Source organism: Natator depressus, chromosome 10, assembly GCF_965152275.1.
Source record: "Natator depressus isolate rNatDep1 chromosome 10, rNatDep2.hap1, whole genome shotgun sequence".
NCBI classification, from domain to species: Eukaryota; Metazoa; Chordata; order Testudines; family Cheloniidae; genus Natator; species Natator depressus.
In genome coordinates, this window is record NC_134243.1 from 76951179 (window position 1) to 76973630 (window position 22452).

The window sequence follows — 22452 nt, forward strand, 5'->3', positions numbered from 1 at the left end:
TTCCAGTCCTGTGATTGTATGCTTATGAGATTGTGGTTGCTAAAATCACATTGGAATTGAAGTGGGCAAATAAAAGGAGGGTGAGAAGCAAAATGATATCTTTCAAGATCTGATGTATTGCATCTCTAATGTATATTACATACTAGCTGTTCAAGTCGTATGTTATAGGCAGGGCTGGCAGCACCACTTCTTATTATTGTTGTGTTACACTTCCAATTATAACACCCTTTTTTCTGTTTCTTGTAACATTGCCAAATATGATGTGCAAAGCAGACACTTTCTATGCCAGGTGTCTGCCTCAGGCTGACCTTTTCATTTTTTTTTTTCCCCAAAAAATGTCAGCCAAAATGCTCCAGGTTTGGAGCGGGAACTTGCAATTTGGATGCTGGGAATTTGTTCAGGGATGTGCCATTTGCGGCCCACTTGAAAATCCACCCACATTTCCCCGAGTTATATGCCTTCGAGATATTGCAGTTTGAACTTGCTTAGTAGAGGGTTGCTAGAGCTTCACAGCTTAAAGCCCCAAAGATTCTCTACATCCTGGACATGCTCCAGCCCAGGGCTGAGCAGGCCTTCCCCTGCAATTGCAGCTCTATGCAGGGGTGGGTTGGGTCACGGCCAGGCACTGGAACTGAGAGCAGGGAGCTTGTCTCTCCTGTGCTCTCGGTGAACCCTTTCTGGGCCCAAGCAGCATGGAGAAGGAAGTTGTCTGACTCAAATGCAGAGGGGACAGGAGCCTGACCTGGGGGAGGGGAACGAGGGAGAAGGAACCTGCGGTGGGGGAGAAAGGGGAATGGCTGGGCAAAGAGACAGGGAATGTAAGTTGGGGAGACTGGAATGGGGAATCTGGAGCTGGGAGACTAGGACTTGCTGGACAAGGAGGCTGGATCAGAGATGAGAGGCCTTAGGAGTGAAGGCTGGGATTGGTTAGACAAGGTGGATGGGACTGGGACAAGGAGTCGGGGTGGGAAAGAGACAAAACAGGGGCAAGTTGGAGGAGATGGGGCAAAAGGGGTCAAGTTTGGGGGGAATGGGCAAAAGAATAAGTGACCACCAGAGCACACTCCCCACCAGAAACCAAGAGTCCTGAGTCCCACCATTCCTCTGCTCTCAGTAAATATCCATCAAACCCACTGAAAGTGTCCCATCCTCCTGTAGTGCTGGTCTCCACAGAGGACAACAACCTACTACTGCTATCAGTTACTCCAGTTCAAGTGGCAGAGATCTGCGTGTTGGATTTCAAGGTTCCAACCATGCTGATGAACCATGCGGGTGTCAATATGATAGCACATGGTGGAATTTCTGGTTTTTTGTGCATATGTATTATGATTATACAGTCTTTATTACATGATCATGCATTATTTTGTCTACAAGAGTAGTTTTTGTGTGTGTAATATAATATATTGAACATTATATTGCAAAATCAAAGGGAGACTAGACTTCATGGGGCCAACACAGCAATTCAGGACGAAGACTTCCAGGAACAGTAAAGTTTTGATTCTGCAAGTCAGAATTAAGTAAGAATTGAGTCTGAATGGATTATTAGAAACAAACCATTTCGATTCCCGGTGATAGATTTTCCCTGTCCCAGGCTGTGTGGTATGTGTCCTAGGGTGTGTGGTTTTCCCGGCATAGATGGCAAGATATCTGTTGTGGCACTCCCTATTTAACAGAGATCACACTAGAGGTGTGTTGACACCATACACTCCTTACTGGGCGTGTAGAGTACATAGACTGCACGCACCCCCAGCACAAGTATGAATCGTGTAGACAGTGAGGCACTGCTTATGTGAGTAAAGACACATCTGAACCTTAAGGTATGTACCGTACTACACGGCTTTCTACATATCCAAGCTGTGCCTTCCCCATCCACACTCCTAGTTTTAGCAGTGTCGTGTCCCACTGCCACCTCTGTTTGGAATCTTTCCCTGTCACAGGGAGACTCCAGCAGCGGGGCTGCCGAAGCCTTGCCCTGCTGTCGGGAAAGTCTCCCTGCTGTCTGAGGTGTCCCCTGCTGCCTTCCCCCTGCCAGAGCCTTTCAATGACATGCACAACTGCACATCACAACCTGCTTTTCACTGTGGCACGTAGCTCCACAGACCCTACACCCCACCACCAGTCGCTGCTCCCTCTCTGCCTCCACACATGGGGCTAGAGTCACTGATGCGGCACTGACCATATACCCTTTGAGCAGTGCCACCTCCAGAAACCTAAAATTGGGCAAAGGAGAGCTGGAAGGGAGCAGGACCTCTATACCCGAGCTTAATATGAAACTGGAAAGTTAAAGATTACATGACCTTCAATGGACAGTGCCATCTATAGATAACTTTTCCTGCATATGCTTCTTATACAAATTCTATAATCTAACGAGTAAATAATCCATATCAACACTAGACCACCTACAATATTCCCAAATTCTTAGATACTATGCTGAAGAACTTTTTAATGTCAAAGTTACTAGGGTACATTGTCATCTAGAAGTGTAGGAAATTTGACCACATAATTCTGATTAAACTTAGTCAGAGTTACATATATAAACATAGAGAAAAGAATGTTCTTAGAAGATGATAAAATATTTTCATTCTTATGTTACGGGAGAAGACTGTTTATTAAGTGATTATCCTGACCTTGTACTTTACAAGAACAGAATGTTCTTTAAATTATAACCATCGCTAAGACAGAACGTGCCTCACCAAAAGAACTAACTTTTCCAATGCAGTATCTAATTGTCAATCTTGCTCAGAACCAGAAGGAAGTCAGTGACTTTGGTGTCAACAGTTGCCCTTTTTTTGCCTGACATTTTTCCACTTAATGTTTACACACTGTACTCCGTCTAAATGTAGCCAGTTTAAAACACATGGCTGAAGGTTACAAGATCATGTTCAAGAAAGAGGGTTAGATTCTGTGTTGCTGGTTGTGAAGATGATCAAAGAAAGCACATACAGATGGGGCGAAAAACCACTGGGGTTCACAAAATTGCCTGGTTGCAGCTGAAATTTCCATGAGGCTTCATTCTGAAAAGGAACAGAAGCTGACATTTTGCTGCTCTGCCACAGCAAGAACAAAACAGGAGCAGGAAACAGGATTAAAGTAGCTCCTAAAAAAGGGATTAAATAAATTTGGAGAGCTATAACGTTGTGATTAGGGTGTGATGCGTTTAACACCTTGGAGTATCATTTACAGGGCTTGATGTGATGTAAGATCTTGGCTACTCATGGTATTTTGAGCCTCCTCGTTGTCTTTCAGTATCCAACAGAGAAAATACAGTAAGTCCAGGAACACTGCATGCATCCGATGAAGTGAGCTGTAGCTCACGAAAGCTTATGCTCAAATACATTTGTTAGTTTCTAAGGTGCCACAAGTCCTCCTGTTCTTTTTCCAGGAACACTGTTGTTCCTGAAAGCATTAGTCCTGAATTATTGTATTGGTTTCATAATGTCCCTTTGATTTTACAATATAATGTTCTCTCTATTAAATAGAATGTAATATCTAACTAGATAATGCATAGTATAATATATATAAGCATGGCAGAATTTTATTTTTTTACAATTTTGAGGGATAATAGCAATGTTTATTTTTAAACTTTTAAAATTTTGTAATGATTTAAATTTTCACAGTTATTGGAAATTAAGTGGGGGGAGCCAGATCATAATTATTTCATGACAATAGACATTGCAATTCAAAAAGTTAAATATTTATAACCATTAAAACACAAATTGTCCACATCATACGTCAAAATACACAAATAGTCTTAAATCAAACCCTAACACAGTCTGCTAAGTGCAGCCCGGGCAGCTCTGCACACTCAGGTTGGTAGATGTTCAGGTTATCCGTGTCGCTATCCTCGCCCTGCCAACGTAAAGGCTGCGCTCCCTTGGACACCGGGGTGAGGAGCACCATGCACCTGCTAGGGTTGCCAGCTTTCTAATCGCACAAAATGCCCTAGCCCCGCCCCTTCCCAGATACCCCACCCCCTGCCCCATCCCTTCCCTGAGGCCCTGCCCCCCACTACATTCCCTGCACTCAGTGGCTGGCTCTCCCTCACCCTCACTCACTTTCATTGGGCTGGGGCAGGGGGTTGGGGAGGGGTGTGAGAGGGGGTGAGGGCTCTAACTGGGGGTGCAGGCTCTGGGGTGGGGCCAGTAATGAAGGGTTCAGGGTGCGGGAGGGGGCTCCAGGCTGGGGCAGGGGTGCAGGAGGGCATGAGGGCTCTAACGGGGGGTGTGGGCTCTGGGATGAGGCCAGAAATGAGGGGTTCAGGGTGCAGGAGGGGGCTCCGGGCTGGGGCAGGGGGTTGGGGTGCGGGAGGGGTGAGGGCTCTGGCTGGGGGTGCGGGCTCCGGGGTGAGGCAGAAATGAGGGGTTATGGGTGCGGGAGGGGGCTCCGGGCTGGGGCAGGGGGTTGGGGTGCGGGAGGGGTGAGGGCTCTGGCTGGGGGTGCGGGCTCCGGGGTGAGGCCAGAAATGACGGATTCAGGTGTGGGAGGGAGCTCCGGGCTGGGGCAGGGGGTTGGGGTGCGGGAGGGGTGAAGGCTCTGGCTGGGGGTGCGGGCTCCGGGGTGAGGCCAGAAATGAGGGGTTCAGGGTGTGGGAGGGGGCTCCGGGCTGGGGCAGGGGGTTGGGGTGCGGGAGGGGTGAGGGCTCTGGCTGGGGGTGCGGGCTCTGGGGTGAGGCCAGAAATGAGGGGTTCAGGGTGCAGGAGGGAGCTCCAGGCTGGGGCAGGGGGTTGGGGTGCGGGAGGGGTGAGGGCTCTGGCTGGGGGTGCGGGCTCCGGGGTGAGGCCAGAAATGAGGGGTTCAGGTGTGGGAGGGGGCTCCGGGCTGGGGCAGGGGGTTGGGGTGCGGGAGGGGTGAGGGCTCTGGCTGGGGGTGCGGGCTCTGGGGTGAGGCCAGGAACAAGGGGTTCAGGGTGCGGGAGGGGGCTCCGGGCTGGGGCAGGGGGTTGGGGTGCGGGAGGGGTGAGGGCTCTGGCTGGGGGTGCAGGCTCCAGGGTGAGGCCAGAAATGAGGGGTTATGGGTGTGGGAGGGGGCTCCGGGCTGGGGCAGGGGGTTGGGGTGCGGGAGGGGTGAGGGCTCTGGCTGGGGGTGCGGGCTCCAGGGTGAGGCCAGAAATGAGGGGTTATGGGTGTGGGAGGGGGCTCCGGGCTGGGGCACGGGGTTGGGGTGCGGGAGGGGTGAGGGCTCTGGCTGGGGGTGCGGGCTCCAGGGTGAGGCCAGAAATGAGGGGTTATGGGTGTGGGAGGGGGCTCCGGGCTGGGGCACGGGGTTGGGGTGCGGGAGGGGTGAGGGCTCTGGCTGGGGGTGCGGGCTCCGGGGTGAGGCCAGAAATGAGGGGTTCAGCTGTGGGAGAGGGCTCCGGGCTGGGACCTCGCTGCTCCCCTCGGGACAAAGGAGGCTCCAACCTGGGGTCTCAGGCTGCTGCCTCCCCCCCGCCTCGCCCGTCTCACGTCACAGCCGAGCCGAACCCCGCCCCGCCCCGCCTCCCAGGCAACGCCCCCTCCTCAGGCCCCTCCCATCTCCGGGTCGCCGCGGGCCATGACGTCATCGCGCTAGGCCGTGCTGAGGCGGTGTGCGTGGCGTGTTTGCGTCACTATGAGCCGCGACACCGGAAGCGGGAGCGGTTGGGCCTTGGGGCTCCGCGGCTCGCGCTCGGGCAGCATGAGGGGATGGCTGCTGCGGGCTTGGCGGGAGGGAGTCGCCGCTGCCGCCACCCGCGGGCTGGCCGAGCTCGGGGCCCCCCGGGGGAAGCCCCCGTGGCGGGTGCTGTTCTTCGGCACCGATGACTTCGCCGCCGAGTCCCTGAGGGCGCTGGAGGCCGCCAGGTGCCGGGGGGGGGGCCGAGGAGGGAGGACCATGGGGAGGGGGGTGAGCGGGTCCATGGAAGGTTTGGGGGGGAGACCGTGGGGGTGGGAGGAAGGGAGGTGGGGACCAGGGGGAGGGTGAGCTGGGACCAGGGGAGGAGAGGATGGGTGGGGGGGGGCTGGCATGGGAGGGTGGGAAGGGAGGGATCGAGGAGTGAGGACCATGGGGAGGGGGGATGAGCGGGTCCATGGAAGGGTTGGGCAGCGGGCTGGGGCGGTAACGGGGTTGAGAGGGGAGGTTGTGAAGGGGTGGGAGACCGTGAGGGAGGGAAGTGGAGACAAGCAGGAGGGTGAGACGGGACCAGGGGCGAGGACGATGGGGAGCAGGGGTGGTGGTGAGGGGCCACGAGGTGGGGTAGGTTGGGGTGCCTGGGGGAGCAGAAAGAAAGGAGCAGCTGTTTCTCCACCTGTTGTTCGTAGAGAGGCTTTGCCTTCCCTTCCTAGCTGTGCTGGTCACTCACTGGCATATGCCGCCTTGTCGTTCTACCACAGGGAGCCCAGGGAGGAGCCGCTCATAGACAGGCTGGAGGTGGTGACCCTGCCATCCCCTTTGCCGAGGGGTCTTCCCGTGAAAAACTGCACCAAACAGTTTCAACTCCCAACCCACGACTGGCCGGATACAGGACCCAGTGGCCAGTTTGACGTCGGGGTGGTGGCATCGTTTGGGCGCCTTCTGAGTGAGGACCTCATTCTTCAGTTTCCATAGTAAGTCAGACATGGTGGAGCAGCAGCATGTTTTCGGGTATGATATGTTTCTTGTCATCTAGCCTTTGGTTATAGTAGCATGTGAAAAGACCATCTGAGCTTTGGGTCTTTTGCATTCTTTAAAGGGACAGCATCAACTCAAAAACCAGTCATTTTTCAAAAAAAGTTGAGTCATTGCAATGCTAAGCTTGTTGCTGAGTTCCACAGCAGATTTTAATGGCTTTGAAAATCACAAGCTCTGCAAACTGTGAAAACTAATTATGCAGAAAGGCTATCAAATGTGCAAAGTTAATAAACTGAACAAAATAGCGAAATTTATTTTCTTGAGTCTGTTCCAGTTAGCTTGGGTGCTGCTTGTAACAATAGTAGATTCAAAAACGTTGACATATGGAAATGACTTAAAAAAAGTTAGAGGTCCTTCTAAATATGTGGTATGTTCCCCTTACTACTTCTGTTCCCATTCCCGTGTTCACTTGTTGCCAGACATTAAAGCTGTATAGTGTAAATATGCCTGTAAAATGGCTGCTTTGCTCTTAGGATTGGCATTTTAAATATGACTTAGTGAAACTGATTGAATTTTCAATACATCTGAAGAGCTAAAACATGTTTTTATAAGAAGGAAGTTCAGTATAATAAATGGTTAATACCCATTTATATGTGTTATAGAATTACTGGTCCTATTCTAATTTTAAAATATTCTGATTCAGTGGCGTCTTGAATGTCCATCCCAGCTATCTCCCAAGGTGGCGTGGCCCTGCACCGATAGTCCACGCAGTGCTTCATGGTGATACAGTAACTGGGGTGACAATTATGCAAATTAAGCCTAAAAGGTACAGCAAACATTTTAAAAAAGATTCAATCACTGCAATGTCTGTCTTTAACAAATATTAAGTTAATACTGTGTTGAATAGTCATTCTTTTTAAGTTAAATAGTATTGACGTTAATTTCATTTAATTAAAATGGATCTATGCACCCACACAGATGGTTTAATATTAAGTACTTTCAAACAGTTCAGAAGTTTTACCTGAACTGCTGTGACTCGTCATGTATACAGCTTGTGAGTGGACAAATTGATTTATCACAGCTGTCTGTTAAGCACTTTGTGCTGTACAAGTCAAAAATAGCACGAGATCTGCAGGACTACTGATCTCAGCTCAACTGTGCAGTAAAACTGGTAAATTACCTCTCTCCTCTGATCTGCTTTTCTAGATGCTATATGGTGTACTCACAGGTTCTACAAACTTGTTCATTTCTGAAACTGAACATGAAATGAAATGGCATAGTGTACCGAGTACATTAAAAGGTACATGCTATGCCCCTTTACTGTGGACCTGTCTGTTTTTTAGCTATACTAGAGGAATATTCTTCCTGTCCTACTTCTGTTGGATAACATATCTCAACAATGTATGAAATTCACCTTGAATATTTCAGGCCGTTTTTCTTTTGAGGTGAAGCACTTGGAATTGTAAGTCCAGTATTCAGACCAAAATTGTACATGAGAGCTAGTGTGAATGAAGTGATAGTCCACTAGAGGAAGAAGCTAATGCATATGTTTTTTTATTTTTAGGTTTGATGTAGGTCCAATTATTAAGCAGGAAAAGTTTGCTGTTCCTTCCCAGTGCACAGCAAAAGAACTAGAAGCAATATTATCAAAGTTGGGTGCAAACATGGTAAACCTACGCACGTAACTGTCCACTTTATTCATTGCGTTGTCGTCAGTTTCCATTCTGAGAAGCATTCCTTGTTATGAGCTATTTGTAAATGCATTAGAAAACAAAGGCGTACAGTCCCTCAATACACAAACCTAACTGCTTTTAATGCTACCATGATTTAACTGCAAGCTTTGACAGGAAAATAGATATAGGTGGTCTGAAATTTGGCAGTTCTGAGCATCCTGCGTTGCTGAAAAGATGCATTGGCAGTACTGGTGTCCCAGTCTATTAACTGGTTCCAGTGGACACTAGTTCTGGTTTAACTGTCCAGAGCACAGGCACTGTCCTTTATTTTTCCGGGTGGGTGATCCACACCCATTCCACCAAGAGGCCCTGCTCCCACTCCACCCCTCCCCCAAGGCCCCATCCTCACTGTGCCGCCTGCCCACTGCTAAACAGCTGTTCAGGGGTGGCTGATGGGTATTGAACACCCACTATTTTTTTTTCTGTGGGTGCTCCAGCTCCGGAGCACCCATGGAGTCAGCCCCTATATCCAAAGAACAACTTTTTAAACACACTGTATGAATACTCAGGCTGACACTGCTTCCATTGAAGTCAGTGGCAGATTTTTCACTTGATTTTACACCCAGTGACACTAGCAGGCTAGCTGCCAGCATAAGGTTGAGGAATTTTCAATTTTAATTGGAAAAAATTAGTTTATAGCACAGTTAAGTGTGTTCTTAGTTCAGTGAAATGAGTTTCTTTTGAGCTTTTAGAAAGTTGGACTGATCAAAATGTTTGCGGCTTTAAAAGTCTTGGAGGAATGCTACTGGCAATATATCTAATATAATGCTCATGTGCTATTTAAATTTGTTCTGTACAAAGCCTTTTTTTTGTTTTTCAGCTCATTTCAGTTTTGAAAAACTTACCTGAAAGTTTAAAAAACAAAAGGGAGCAACCAAATGAAGGAGTAACATTTGGTAGGTACTGAGTATTTAATGCAAATTGTATGTTTTCATTTTTTTTCAATATTACCTGGGTATAGAATTCAGTTCCTGTGATCCTACATTGTGTTTTTTGGGCACCCTTGTATGTGTTAGTTCTTATTTAGGGCTGTGTCTGTATCTCTTGAAATCAACGGAAAACTTCCAATGACTTCTGTGTTAAAGGATTAACATCATGGGGGAGGCGGGGGGGTAGAACACTGCAGAATCTTTCCTTAGATTCCAGCAGTAACAATTTTCTGACAGCCTCTACAACCGCTAAAGGAAAGACTACATCTCAAGATTCTAATCGTTTCATGCTGTTCCTGTCTGAGTTACCAGAAAATTAACTCTTTGGCTTGAGCATAGGTGTTGTTAACTTGTGTGATCTTCTAGTCCTGGTGGTGCAACAAGAAGACAGACTTAAATGCTTTTAATGGCTTTACAAATTACACTTTAAGTTATTCAGTTGTAAATAAACACAAAGCAAAAATGTAAAGTCTCTTTTTTTGCTTTGCTTTTTTTCTAGCTCCTAAAGTCACTGTTGCTATGAGTTGTATAAAATGGGAAGAACAAACTCCTGAGCAGATATTACGACTACAACGTGCCATAGGAGCTACAGTAAGACAAAATAGAAATAATTTTTTAGAAGCTTTCCTATAAGGTAAATCTCACCCTAATTGGGTGTTGATGCGTTAGCCTTTTAAATGGTGGATTGGCTCTTTTTAGAGAGGCAAAGCAGTCAAGTTGCATGAGGATAGGACATGGATCCAAGAACATCTCCTGAGTTCTAATGCTAGCTCTGTTAACTTACTGTGACCTTGCCAAGTTATTTAACTTCTCTGCTTCAATTTCCCTGTCAGTAAAATGGGGATATCTATGGTACTTCAGAGAGTGCATTCATTCAGAGGAATGATGCTATATTTGTGAAGTACTGAGAAGTTATGGTTAACTGTTTTAAAGGATGCAAATGTATCCTTCAGATATTAACTACAAACATACCAGGTTTGTGTACACACATTTCTTGTTTGTGAAGCGTTAAAATTTCACAGGTATAGGAGTTCTTGAGTCCTCCATCCAAGTGTATTTAGGTATTTATCATTCACTCTTAGTGCTAGAGTAACTCTTTTTTTAATATGTAGTTTAATATGGTTGTAAAGAAGTTTGAGAGGAAGGAATAGGAGAACGAACAAAAAAGATCAGGTGCTTATATGCATGATGACCTGTAGACAGTCCACCCTACCAGGAATAGTCCCTAAACCTTTGCCTTAGTGCTGTTTACCACACTTTTCACATGAAAAAACAAAGTAGTTGACTGAGACTCCTGTAAAAATGTTCTCAGTTTGTCATATCTCCTTATGTATTTCCAGCTTCCATTGCAGACATTGTGGATGGGAAATACTGTTAAACTTCTGGATTTTGTGGAAGTGCATAACATCCGCAGCTTTGCTGGTATTTACTATAATCTGTTAACATTCTCTGCTACATGATTTTACAAACCCTGACAGTGATTTAATTTAATTGGAAGTGAACATGAAGCTATGCTAGGCGACAGTTACATGATGCAAGTTTTTAACTAGGAGTCTAGTGGAATTAAACAAGACTAAATATTCTCATCTAAATGCATAGAAACTTATAAATTGCTCTCAATGTATTTTTATTAATGACTTGGATAATGCTGTGAAGAATGTGCTTCTAAGATTTGCAGATGACACCAAGGGGAGCGCGGGAGAGGGGTTGCAAACACTTCAGGATTAGAATGATCCTGACAAATTGGAGAGTTGGTCTGAAATCAACAAGATGAAATTCAGTAAAGACACATGCAATGTACTACCTTTAGGAAGGAGAAGCCAAATGCATAAATCCAAAATGGGGAATAACTGTTAGCAGTACTATTGCCTAGCCAAAGGACTTGGGGGTTATAGTGGATCACAACCTGAATGAGTCAATATGATGCAGTTACCAAAAAAAGGCTATTGTCATTCTGAGGTGTATTAACAGGACTGTCGTATTTAAGAGACAGGAGTTAATTGTCTCACTCTACTTGGCAATGGTAAGGACTCAGCTGGAGTTCTGTTCCCAATTCTGGGTGCCACACTTTAGGAAAGATGTAGATAAATTGGAGAGAGAGTCCAGAGGAGAGCAACAGAGATGATAAAATGTTTAGAAAACCTGACCTATGAGGAAAGGTTAAGTCTGGATATGCTTAGTCTTGTTTAAAAAGAAAAAAAAAAAAAAGCTGAGTGGGGGACTGGATAGGACTGGATAACTGTCTCAAATACATTAAGGGCTGTTATAAAGAGGAGGATGATCAGTTGTTCATCTCTACTGAAGGTAGGACAGGATGTAATAGGCTTAATCTGCAGGAAGAGAGACTTAGGTTAGGTAGTAGGAAAAACTTTCTAACTATAAGTGTAATTGAGTTCTGGAATAGGGTTCCAAGGGAGGCTTTGGAATCCCCATTGTTGGAGGTCTTTAAAAACAGGTTGGACCAACACCTGTCGGTGATGGTCTAGGTTTACCTAGCCCTGCCTCTGCATAGGTGGCTAGACTAGATGTCCTCTTGAGGTCCCTTCCAGCCTTTCATTTCTATGATTCTATTATTTTCTGTGTCTGGTAAAATTAATAGTTATAGGCGTAGACCTGTTGAGCCTGGGTCATCCATAAGGAAGGCCAGCCTCTCTTTTGTGTTTCCTGAAATCCTCTCTCAGGGGAGATGGGTAACATCCAGAAGAAGTTAATGGTACCTCTAGTATCTACTGCATTGACTGTTTTGTTTGGGGACCTATTAGAAAGCAGTGTGCTGCAGAGTGTGGCTTCACTAAGTCCCCTACAGAGCAAACATGCCTTTATTACTACAAGGGAGCTTATGCATGCTTTTGGAAAAGTTGGGGACCATGCTAGATATTTTCTGTTATTTATGGGACACTTTCACCCCTTACTCTGACTTGCTCCTCTCTGCTATATATCATAAAGAACAATGAGGGTTTTTGTGCAAACCGGTAACTGTCATAACTTTTTTACATAACTGTCTAGTTTCAGAACAGGCATAAAAATAAGTTTCATGTTTTTTACTCTTATTCAGTAGCGTGAAAATGCAAGAAGTTCCTATTTGTTTGCAGATCAACTATTAAATGAGCATGGAATTGTTCCAGGATCAGTATTATACCATAAATCGTCACAGACATTGGTGGTACGTTGCAAGGTATGTTTTCTGCCTTTGCTTTCTATTCAGGGTTCTGAAGATGATTTTTAGACTGCTACATCTGTTTTTAATAATCTGCACCCTAACATAAGAATGATCAGACTTTAACAAACTTAGCTAGTAGGTAGAGTCCTTAGTGTGTGCATCTTTTATCTTCCTTTCTAGGAAGGCTGGGTCGGAGTCAAAACTGTCATTTTAAAGAAGAAGCTTACAGCTGCTGACTTCTATAATGGGTACTTACATCCCTGGTTCCAGCAGAATTCAAAAACGCTTTATAGGGACTGCAGATTTCATACTCTCAAACTTACCACAGTGAAGAAGACTGAAAGAAAAGGAAATGGTGGTGTACAATATAAAACAAAGTGCATGAAATTTGTCAAACAGGATGACTGTAAATGAATAGAAACATTAAAGTATTTCATCGTCCATTACAATAAATGAAGCAGGAATTTCTTTAAAGGTGCTTCAACTGCAAAATGTGTGATATTGGTATCATCAGCCAAGAAGATTTCCTCATTACTCTTTTACGAAGCACTACGTTTTATTCCTTAAGAGAAGAGCACACGTTCGTGAATGCCTAACTAAGACAATGAATAACCCTGTTTCTGTTGTTAGACAATAAATTATTTTTACACAAAATTTAAAAAAGCTTGATTTTTTTTTTTTTCCAGCATGGCTTTGTCAGAGGGTAGATCAATATAGTTCTGTTTTAATTATGCTTATCTGACAAACTTAAAGTAGTTTGTCCTTAAATGGTATAGGAAATTAATGAGAAACACTTTTTTACCTGCAAGGTCCTGTTCGTGTGAAACAAAACCTATTTTGGTAAGTAATATCTGCCAAAATCCTACTGGATCCAGATATATTTATTTGTACAAAGGCATATGGTAATTGTGTAGTATTTCAGGCTCAGATTTGTAATTTTTCATTAGTAGAACATTTTCAAGTGAAGTCCACAAGTGGGAATTGTCCAGAAGGATAATATTGGTATAATTTTGCATGCTTTTATCTAAAATAAACTAGAGAACACAAAGCAGAAATTTAGCCTCTAAATCAATACCCACTGGAATTAGAATTGTTCTCTTAGAGTGCACACCATTTGGCTAGTGTTTGGTTGGATGACGGCCATCCAGAAAAGTTGTGTCTCTAATGGAAGAAAAGCTAGTAAAATTTTGGCACTGAACACATACATTGAATTAACTGTTTGTTTATGGTCATTCAAACATTTTGACGTTTGTAGAATATAGGAAACAGTACTTTGTTCTGATGATGTTTTGGGGAAATGTAGAAGGCTTTATTGCTTCATCTGGATGCAGGGATATCTCTTGATTAATGACGGCAGTCTGGAATGCTTTTCTGTCATCCAGGCTTATCACACAGATCTTTCAAAAACCCACTTTAGTGCTTGACATTAGAGGAAACAGCCAGAAGTTTAGTACTTTCTTTTGAAGAAAAACTTTTTTCTACCAGATGATGAAAGTGTCAATTTTTAAAGAAAAAAGGGTCAAGAAGCCCTATTTTCCCAAAGAGGAGACAGGACTGGCCAGTATTGGCTACAGAACAGTAACCAGCAAACCCCAGCCCTTACATGCTTTGTGCTTTCGTCTTTCAGAGTTGCACTGTGCTTACATAGTCAAGATTAAAATTGCAAGAATCTTATTAAATTGTCCTTTTAAAGTATCTAAGTAGAAATTCCCCCCCCCCATAAAATGACTTTATATTTACATTTAAGGTTATTTAATAGAACTATGATTTGTATTATGGTAACGCTTTTGTTATGCTTGTAAACTAACCTTTGCCACTAGGCTTAAGTTGTCATTTACATAGATTTTGGACAATTATCTTCAGCGGTTTATAGTCGTCCAACTCTGGAAATAACTAAAGTTTAGAAAAACAATGGGACGAACCTCTGGCATTTATAAACAGGACTTGAAAATTGTATCGAACAATTTATTAGAGCCTACCAGCTGGAGGTATAGATGAAAAACAGGAGGTACCAAAGAATTCTAGGGGCAACCTCTTAGAAGCCTGCCATCTTCAGTTGTGGGGATTGCATATAGTGCTGGGATTTTTAGCAACTTTCTATCCTTGAAGCTGCTTGGGGATTTCCATGTATTGTAGCAACCTCTGGCTTGTAGGTGTACGATAGAACTTGGAAGTTCCACCACCCTCTAGCTGCTGGAAGGGGGAAGATGCATTCTGTTCCTCCTTTCCCCTTTGGAACCTTCTAGCTGCTATGTATTGCCCTTTTGCAGAACGTATGGGCTGCTGTGAAGGGGGCTGGTCTTTGCTACTCTACCCTTCCCAGTCTCCTGCCTGCTGAGGTAAGATGGAAGTGTAAAATATTTGGGTTGGTGGGGGAATGATGGAGTGGGGGCGGAGGGAGAGAGAGAGCTTTTCTGGGAATAACCCTAGTGCTCATGTCTGCTCCTACATGTAGCTTTCTCAAGCAGCGTGACATTGACTTGATTCTTGATAGCATTACTATTGCCTATGAGGTCCTGAATAGCAGCAGTGAAACTTTGGAGTGTTGCTAATTTCACTTTTTGGCTGCTTGGGGGAAGCTGGAGAATCAACAGAGCTACTGGAGCTGTTTGCAAACTCAGGAAAACACACTGCATCGGTTTCCATTCAGTTCATATTTTGCAAAGTTATCAGTGAAATCCTAAGGGCTGTATACTTTACAAAAAGTTGTGTAAGTTCTATAGAAGTAAATGGCTCAAGTTCTCGCAGTCACTAAGTAAAGTTTCTCATGTTGGTGGAGATGCTTCAAGTTCTGGATATGCCCAGACTTCATGCTTTAACCTCTCCCTCCTGGTCTATCTAGGGTTGCCTTGTTGGACACCTCAATCTTTCGATGGCAGTGTGTGTACACTTTCAGATGTAAAGAAGGATGTGACTAAAGCTGGAAGAGAAACACAGACCATAAAGTTATTCTAAATGTGTAGACACCAAGGTGGCAGGCATCCTAGAAATAGCTCAGATGCATTGGGCAAGAGAGGAAAAATCCATTAAAAATGCCTTACATTATATAACATGGAGGAAAACGTTTTAATGGAATACACGTCACAATATTTTTCTTACTGCCCTCAATCTATCCATGAATCTGTAACAGGTTTCCCAAAACATAGACTCTTCCAAGATGTTTAGGCCTCTGACTCATAATGTAAACCTGGACACAGTATCATGGTAAAAGACTGGATCGTGTTGAGAATTTATGTCACTTTGAAATAACTGCACATAAACAGGGCTGTAACTTGTTACGCTTTTATGAGTTACAAATATTAAACTGAGCCTGTGTTTAGAAACTGAGACAGATGCTCAAACTAATGCCTTCTGCCCACTTCTCAGCTAGTGGTCTGATATTTGACTCTTCTAATTTTTTCTAGCTCAACTTTTCCACCAAGGACAAGGAGATTAGCTTGTTAATGTCATTTATCTTTCTTGCATCTCTGAAAGCAAGATGGGTCTCAGACTAGGTTTTATGTACAATTTTAATTGTTGTATTTCAGTTTTTTCCTCCCTTGTTTTCCATAAGCCTTCTTCCCAGCGAGAGCCGGTTGGAAATTTTCCATCAATGTTTTTTTTTCTGTGGGAAATGTGTTTTCCACCAAATGAAAATTTTTTTCCTGGGAAAACTGATTTCTCTATTAGAGAAAATCAGCGTACTTTGTCTTGTCTCGACCCAAAATGAAACCATTTTGGTTTTTCAAAGGCTCTTTCACCTGTACATCTACCAATGTGATATATGCCATCATGTGCCAGCAATGCCCCTCTGCCATGTACATTGGGCAAACTGGACAGTCTCTACATAAAAGAATAAATGGACACAAATCAGATGTCAAGAATTATAACATTCATAAACCAGTCGGAGAACACTTCAATCTCTCTGGTCACTCGATTTCTGATCTCAAAGTGAGTATCCTTCAACAAAAAAAACTTCGAAAACAGATTCCAACGAGAGACTGCTGAATTGGAATTAATTTGCGAATTGGATACAATTAACTTAGGCTTGAATAGAGACTGGGAGTGGTTGAGTCATTATACTAAGTGAAACTCTTTCCCCTTGTTTATCTCCCCCCCTGTTCCTCAAACGTTCTTGTTAACTCCTGGAAATGTGCTGGAAATGGCCCACCTTGATTATCACTTCAAAAGGTTTTCTCCCTCCACCCCACTCTCCTGCTGGTAATAGCTCATCTTAAGTGATCGCTCTCCTTACAATATATATTTTTTTCATGGTCTGTATGTATATATCAAATCTCCTCACTGTACTTTCCACTTTATGCATCCGATGAAGTGAGCTGTAGCTCACGAAAGCTTATGCTCAAATAAATTGGTTAGTCTCTAAGGTGCCCCAAGTACTCCTTTTTCTTTTTGCGAATACAGACTAACACGGCTGCTACTCTGAAACCTGTCATTTTGGGGTCAGTTTGGCATTAATGTATGTCCCCTTCAAGTGTGGTGCCTACTGGAAGCCCTATAATCCTATGGGCCAGAGTCCCTGGCCAGACTTTTCTCCCATGATGCATCACAGCCTCCCCTTGGCTGAACTGGCATGGGAGACGTTGTCTGGCTGGGGAGCTGGCCTATTGGGAAGAATGAGGCTGGGTATCAGCTGAATGACAACTCCTATAAAATACTGTGGTAGCTCAGGACAATGGAGTTCATTGTCAAACTGAGGCAAAATTATTTGGCTTGACAAGAAACCCCAGCCTTTAACAAACTTAGCTACTAAGTAGAGTCCTATGGGAACAAAATATAAGGGATAAAGGAGGTCAGGAGAGCTGGTCATTTCTCAATGAGACCATATTAAAGGCACAACTGCTGATACAAAATAGAGAAAGTAACAGTAAGAAGCCACTATGACTCCCATCAGGAGCTCTTTAATGACCTGAAAATCAAAAAGGAATCCTACAAAAAGTAGAAACAGGATAGATTGCTAAGGAGGAGTACAAATGAATGGCACAAGCATATAGGGACAAAATGAGTTAGATCTAGCAAGGTACATTAAAGAATCTCTTATTGTCTTAATACATTCGGACCAAGAGAAAGATGAAAGAAAGTGTATGCCCTCTATGTAGAGGGGAAGGACAGCTAATAATGATATCAAGAAGGCTGAGGTGTTTAACACTTATTTTGCTTCAGTCTTCACTAAAAAGGTTAATGATGGCCCCTACTCAATGCAATATTAACAAGGGGGTAGGAACACAAGCCACAATAGGGAAAGAACAGGTTAAAGAATATTTAGATAAGTTAGATGTATTCAAGTCAGGAGTGCTTGGTGAAATTCATCTAGGGCACTTAAAGAGCTAGCTGAACGAATCTTAGAACCCTTAGTAATTATGTTCAAGAACTCATGGAGGACAGGTGAGGTCCCAGAGGCCTGGAGAAGGGCAAACATATCTATCTTTAAAAATGGAGAATAAAGATGACCTGGAGAATAAAGAAGACCTGGGGAATTATAGACCAGCCAGCCTAACTTTAAAACCTGGGTACATACCAGAGCAAATTATTAAACAATCGGTTTGTAGGCACTTAGAGGATAATAGGGTTATAAGGAATAGCCAGCATGGATTTGTCAAAGATGCATCATGTCAACCCAACCTAATTTCCTCCTTTGACAATGTTACTGGCCTAGTGAATAGTGGGGAAGTGATACAGGCGATGTATCTTGATTTTAGTAAGGCTTTTGACACAATCCTACATGACATTCTCATGAGCAAACTAGGAAAATGTGGTCTAGATGAAATTCCTATAAAGTGGGCGCACAATTGGTTAAAAAAACATACTTAAAAGAGTAGTTATCAAGAGTTTGCTGTCAAACTGGGGATGGAGGGTGGCAGTCCAGTGGGGCCCTGCAGGGGTCAGTGCTGGGGCTTGTACTTATTCCGTATTTTCAATTACTAGGAAAATGGAGCGGAGAGTATGCTTATGAGATTTGTAGAGGCCACCAAGCTAGTAGTGGTTGCAAGCACTTTGGAGGACAGGATTAGAATTCAGAACAACCTTGAGAAATTGGAGACTTGTTCTGAAATCAACCAGATGAAATTCCATAAGCACAAGTGCAATGTACTACACTTAGGAAGGAAAAAAATAAAATGCACATCTACAAGATGGGGAATAACTGGCTAGGCAGTAGTACTGCTGAAAAGGACTTGGGGGATCACAATATGATGCAGTTACGAGAAAGGCTAATTTAATTCTGGGGTGTGTTGTGTTGTATTTAAGACACAAGAGTTAATTGTCCTGCTCTACTTGGCACTGGGGAAGCCTTGTCTGGAGTATTGTCTCCAATTCTGGGTGCCAGATTTTAGGAAAGATGTGGACAAATTGGAGAGAGTCCACTTGTGACATTGATTAGTTGTGATGTCACACAACTGTGGCTTCATAAGTAATCATAGGAATCTCCTTAATATAGAGGAATGGAGGAAATAAATCACTTAACGTTTAATGCAAAGATCATTTCTAGCACACAGTGGAAAGGAATCTAGTGATTATGCAAAGTGCTGCAGTTGCAGAACAGATAGCCTAGACAGTGCCACGCCAGCTTTTTACACACCTCACCAACATACTTGATCTGTGAGAAGGTAGGTCAGTGTGTCTGCCCATTTGGCCCTGACCAAAAGGAATAAGCTGTAATGTCTGTAAATTGAACGAGGTGCTGACTATAGCCATGCTGTTCTTGGGTTAAAGATTTTCTGGTGACCAGCCTATGTAATTCACCTGTCTTGTTCGTGCTAATGCTTTAAAACAATTCCTTGTAATGTCTTTGGTTTTTCTTTAATTTCTCCTTACTTCTGTGCTTTTTGACCTGGCTGGGTCCATAAAGTTGCCACTGTCTAAACCAAAACGATGAGGCATTTAGCATTGTGTGGGTCAGAAAGAAGATCGTCCTGCAAAACAGCCCTAAGGATTGAGCACAAGTGCTATTCTAATGTTTGCTTGCAAGATGATATTCACAGAGCAGAAATCCCCAGTCACTGTGCAGTGGGTGCCTTATCAGTCTTAAGAGTGCTTTGTGGAGTCCTATGTAGCAATGCAAGAGTATCACCCCACCAGAGGGCAACAGAGCTGCTTGTTGGAATATCTACTTTATGGTGCTTTGGAAGAGAGAGCAACATTTATACTGCAGTAAATGTTTGCACCAGAGAGAAGCTGCAAAGTAGCTTCTACATTTCTTGCTGTTGTCTTCAGATTGCGCATTGTGTGAGGTTTATTGCTGTAATTTTAAGCCTAACTACACACTATAGTGCAGATGTTTCCTTATTTGTGACATTCTGGATATACACGGTTAATTACAGTCAAGAGATCAGCAGATGGTGCTGTCTGTATCTGATTCTGATCTTTGTGCCATATGTGAGTAGCGTATTGCCCTTGATGTAGATAGAAGTATCTGTTTTAAGTATATGGCTCATTTGTGCTAGAATCACAAAGTAAATATAGGGTTCAGAATACCCATAATTCTTTGTCTCCTGGAAAATCATTTTTAATCCTTGCTATGGCCAGAGCTGCCCAGTTTTGCTCATAATTAAATCCACACAAAGTTCTGTTTGAGGCCACTAAATTATTCTTTTACAAAAGCAACTTTATATGCTCAAATGTTAGGAAATTCTCAGTTGTTTAGTAACTCTTTAATGCACAAGCTGAGAAGAGGTCTCTGCTTTCTTGTAGTTATTTTATGGAGGAAAAGATGATTCTTATATTTCCCAGTTTGGGACCCAGTTGACTCTAATATCTTTTGCACGATGGCTGAGATTATTGGGAATTGGATGTCTGTGTCCCCCAGGCATCTTTGAAAATCTCAGCCAAAGTGTCTGAAAGCAGTGTTTCCAGAATCTACATGATATGGGGATTTAATCCAGAAAGCAATGAAGAATGATTATTTTTGCAGAATGCACATAATAAAAGTGGGGTGTTTGCTGATGAGGTGTGACATAGCATGCCAAGATTTACTAAAATGCGTTAGCCATTGTGATTCAATTCCCAGCATCACTATTAAGGTCAAGAACAGCAACCCTAGTATGCAGAAATTGTTGCTAGCTAAGCAGAACAATTCTTGCCTTTTCAGAGGAGAGAGAAAATTGTAGCAACTTTATATTTTTAAGCCAACATCCACTGAGGCTTTAATTTATTAAGAGCTTTATAAGCCAGGTCAATAGGGGACCTAAAAAACTTCTTGAACTCTGGAGAGGCATTGGTGTTGCATAGGGATGCTGTCATTTTGAATTTCAGATAAATACTATGCGGAATAGGAAACCTTGTGGCATATCTCTCGGTATGATTGTAACTGCAGCAATTGGGCTGCTCCTGCTCGAAAGATAAGGATTTTTTTAAAGCTCTAACTTTCTCCTATTTCTTGCTGAGTATTTTACAGATGACTAAGGGTGAGTCAGTGTAGACCCACACGAAGCCCTGGAGGCTAAGATGCATAAGCCCCAAGAAATTAAAGGTTTCAGAGTAACAGCCGTGTTAGTCTGTATTCGCAAAAAGAAAAGGAGTACTTGTGGCACCTTAGAGACTAACCAATTTATTTGAGCATGAGCTTTCGTGAGCTACATCCGATGAAGTGAGCTATAGCTCACGAAAGCTCATGCTCAAATAAATTGATTAGTCTCTAAGGTGCCACAAGTACTCCTTTTCTTTTTTCAAGAAATTAAAGTGAGTATATAAGAAACCACCTCTTCCTGTGTCTTATCCCAACAGTTGAGACCAACCAATGAGTGCTTGATGGTTCCAAATGGTGGTGTCTTGCTCCAGCTGAAGTCAATGGGATTTTTGTCATTGGCTTCAGCGGGAATAGAATTTGATGGTAGATGTTTATCTGGGGTTGGGAGGAAGTGTGTTCTTGGTGGAACATATTTTCCTGTTAGTCCCTAATTGGTGGATCTTCCGGTGCATCATGAGACCCATCTACTTGAATGATGCCTTGGTTGGGGGTCTGAAGCCATCATAGGGGAGGAGCTGAATTTGAGTTTTCCCATGGGGTTGGTTCTTGAGCTCCCTCTAGTTGACATGATCTACCTGTGTTTCAGTGTGTAATAACTTTGCACATGAAGCTAGAGGTTGCAGCTAATGCATCTCATGCAATAAATTAAAAAATAAACACGAGAGCTAAGTATTATGGAAGTCAAAGGACAGATGCAAACGAAGAACCACAGGACTGAAGAATATTATAAAGATTGTGGATCAGGGATGGGAGTTGGCTAAGTTTTGTGTGTCTCTTTAATGAGTTGTCTTAAAATTGTGTTTGGCCTAGATGGCTCCTGAGATGGGTAATGAGATATGGAACACTTCTTGCCTATGTTAGCAGTGAAAGGGTGTTAGCATCTAACTAGTGGCTTTTGAGGCTGCATGGAATGAGTTGATGATCTCCATCTAGCTAACAGCAAATAAGTCTCCACATCAGAAAACCCATGACCACCCTTGGCGGTAACCTTGTCAGCAGAGAGATCAAGGATTGAATAGGTATGGAGTCCTGAACCGTCTTGTCTTTCTAGGTCAGGCTTATTGGTGGGGCAGCATAGGGAAGCTTGTGTTGCTGCGTCCCATGCTGTACCCATTCTCTGGATAAAGAGGATTTCAGTCCCCTGGGCTGTGAATCAGGACCCTTTAATCGGTACTAAATGAACTTTAGAAAATTCTCCCAAAAGGGAAAACTCTAGCTTTAAGTATGCACATACGCTGGGTCAGATTCTGAGCTCACTGTCACCAGGGTAAACCCATAGTGGTGTTCCAGATTTAAATGGGTGTAGCTGAGACCAGAATTTTACATTCTGTGTCTGGGGAAGGAAAAAAAAAAGGGGGGGGGTGCTTAGTCTGAAAAATGCATTGCTGAACTAGGCAAGCCAGCGACTTTGGAGGAAGAATAAAGTCAGTGATCCATCTTGGCTCTGCCAGCAGCAGCTCCAGGCAAACCATTGCAGAGGAATAGACACACATAAAAGAGGAATGACCCAAACTCACTATTATGAAAAGGAAAAAATGCCCAAATAGTCTCCAGTTTTCTTTTCACTTAGTCTCATCGATTGACAGTTTGATCCACAAGAAC

The 22452-nt window shown here is 43.6% G+C and overlaps 1 protein-coding gene across 1 annotated transcript; it reads left to right on the top strand.

The window, feature by feature from the left end:
• The first annotated feature begins 5589 nt into the window (after positions 1–5589).
• MTFMT (mitochondrial methionyl-tRNA formyltransferase) lies at positions 5590–13037 on the top strand. The gene is made up of 9 exons (XM_074964828.1): positions 5590–5819; positions 6351–6563; positions 7271–7393; positions 8132–8234; positions 9121–9196; positions 9729–9820; positions 10570–10651; positions 12322–12404; positions 12570–13037. Exons 1-9 carry the CDS (start codon positions 5590–5592, stop codon positions 12801–12803), a joined length of 1236 nt encoding a protein of 411 aa, XP_074820929.1. The 3' UTR covers positions 12804–13037.
• The last annotated feature ends 9415 nt before the right edge of the window (positions 13038–22452 follow it).

Bases quoted from the DNA above. Each gene is read 5' to 3' on its own strand.
- MTFMT (XM_074964828.1), top strand. From the start codon at position 5,590: ATGAGCCGCGACACCGGAAGCGGGAGCGGTTGGGCCTTGGGGCTCCGC. The intron at 5,820-6,350 runs GTGCCGGGGGGG...GTTCTACCACAG, and splicing joins AGGGCGCTGGAGGCCGCCAG to GGAGCCCAGGGAGGAGCCGC. The intron at 8,235-9,120 runs GTAAACCTACGC...TTTGTTTTTCAG, and splicing joins CAAAGTTGGGTGCAAACATG to CTCATTTCAGTTTTGAAAAA.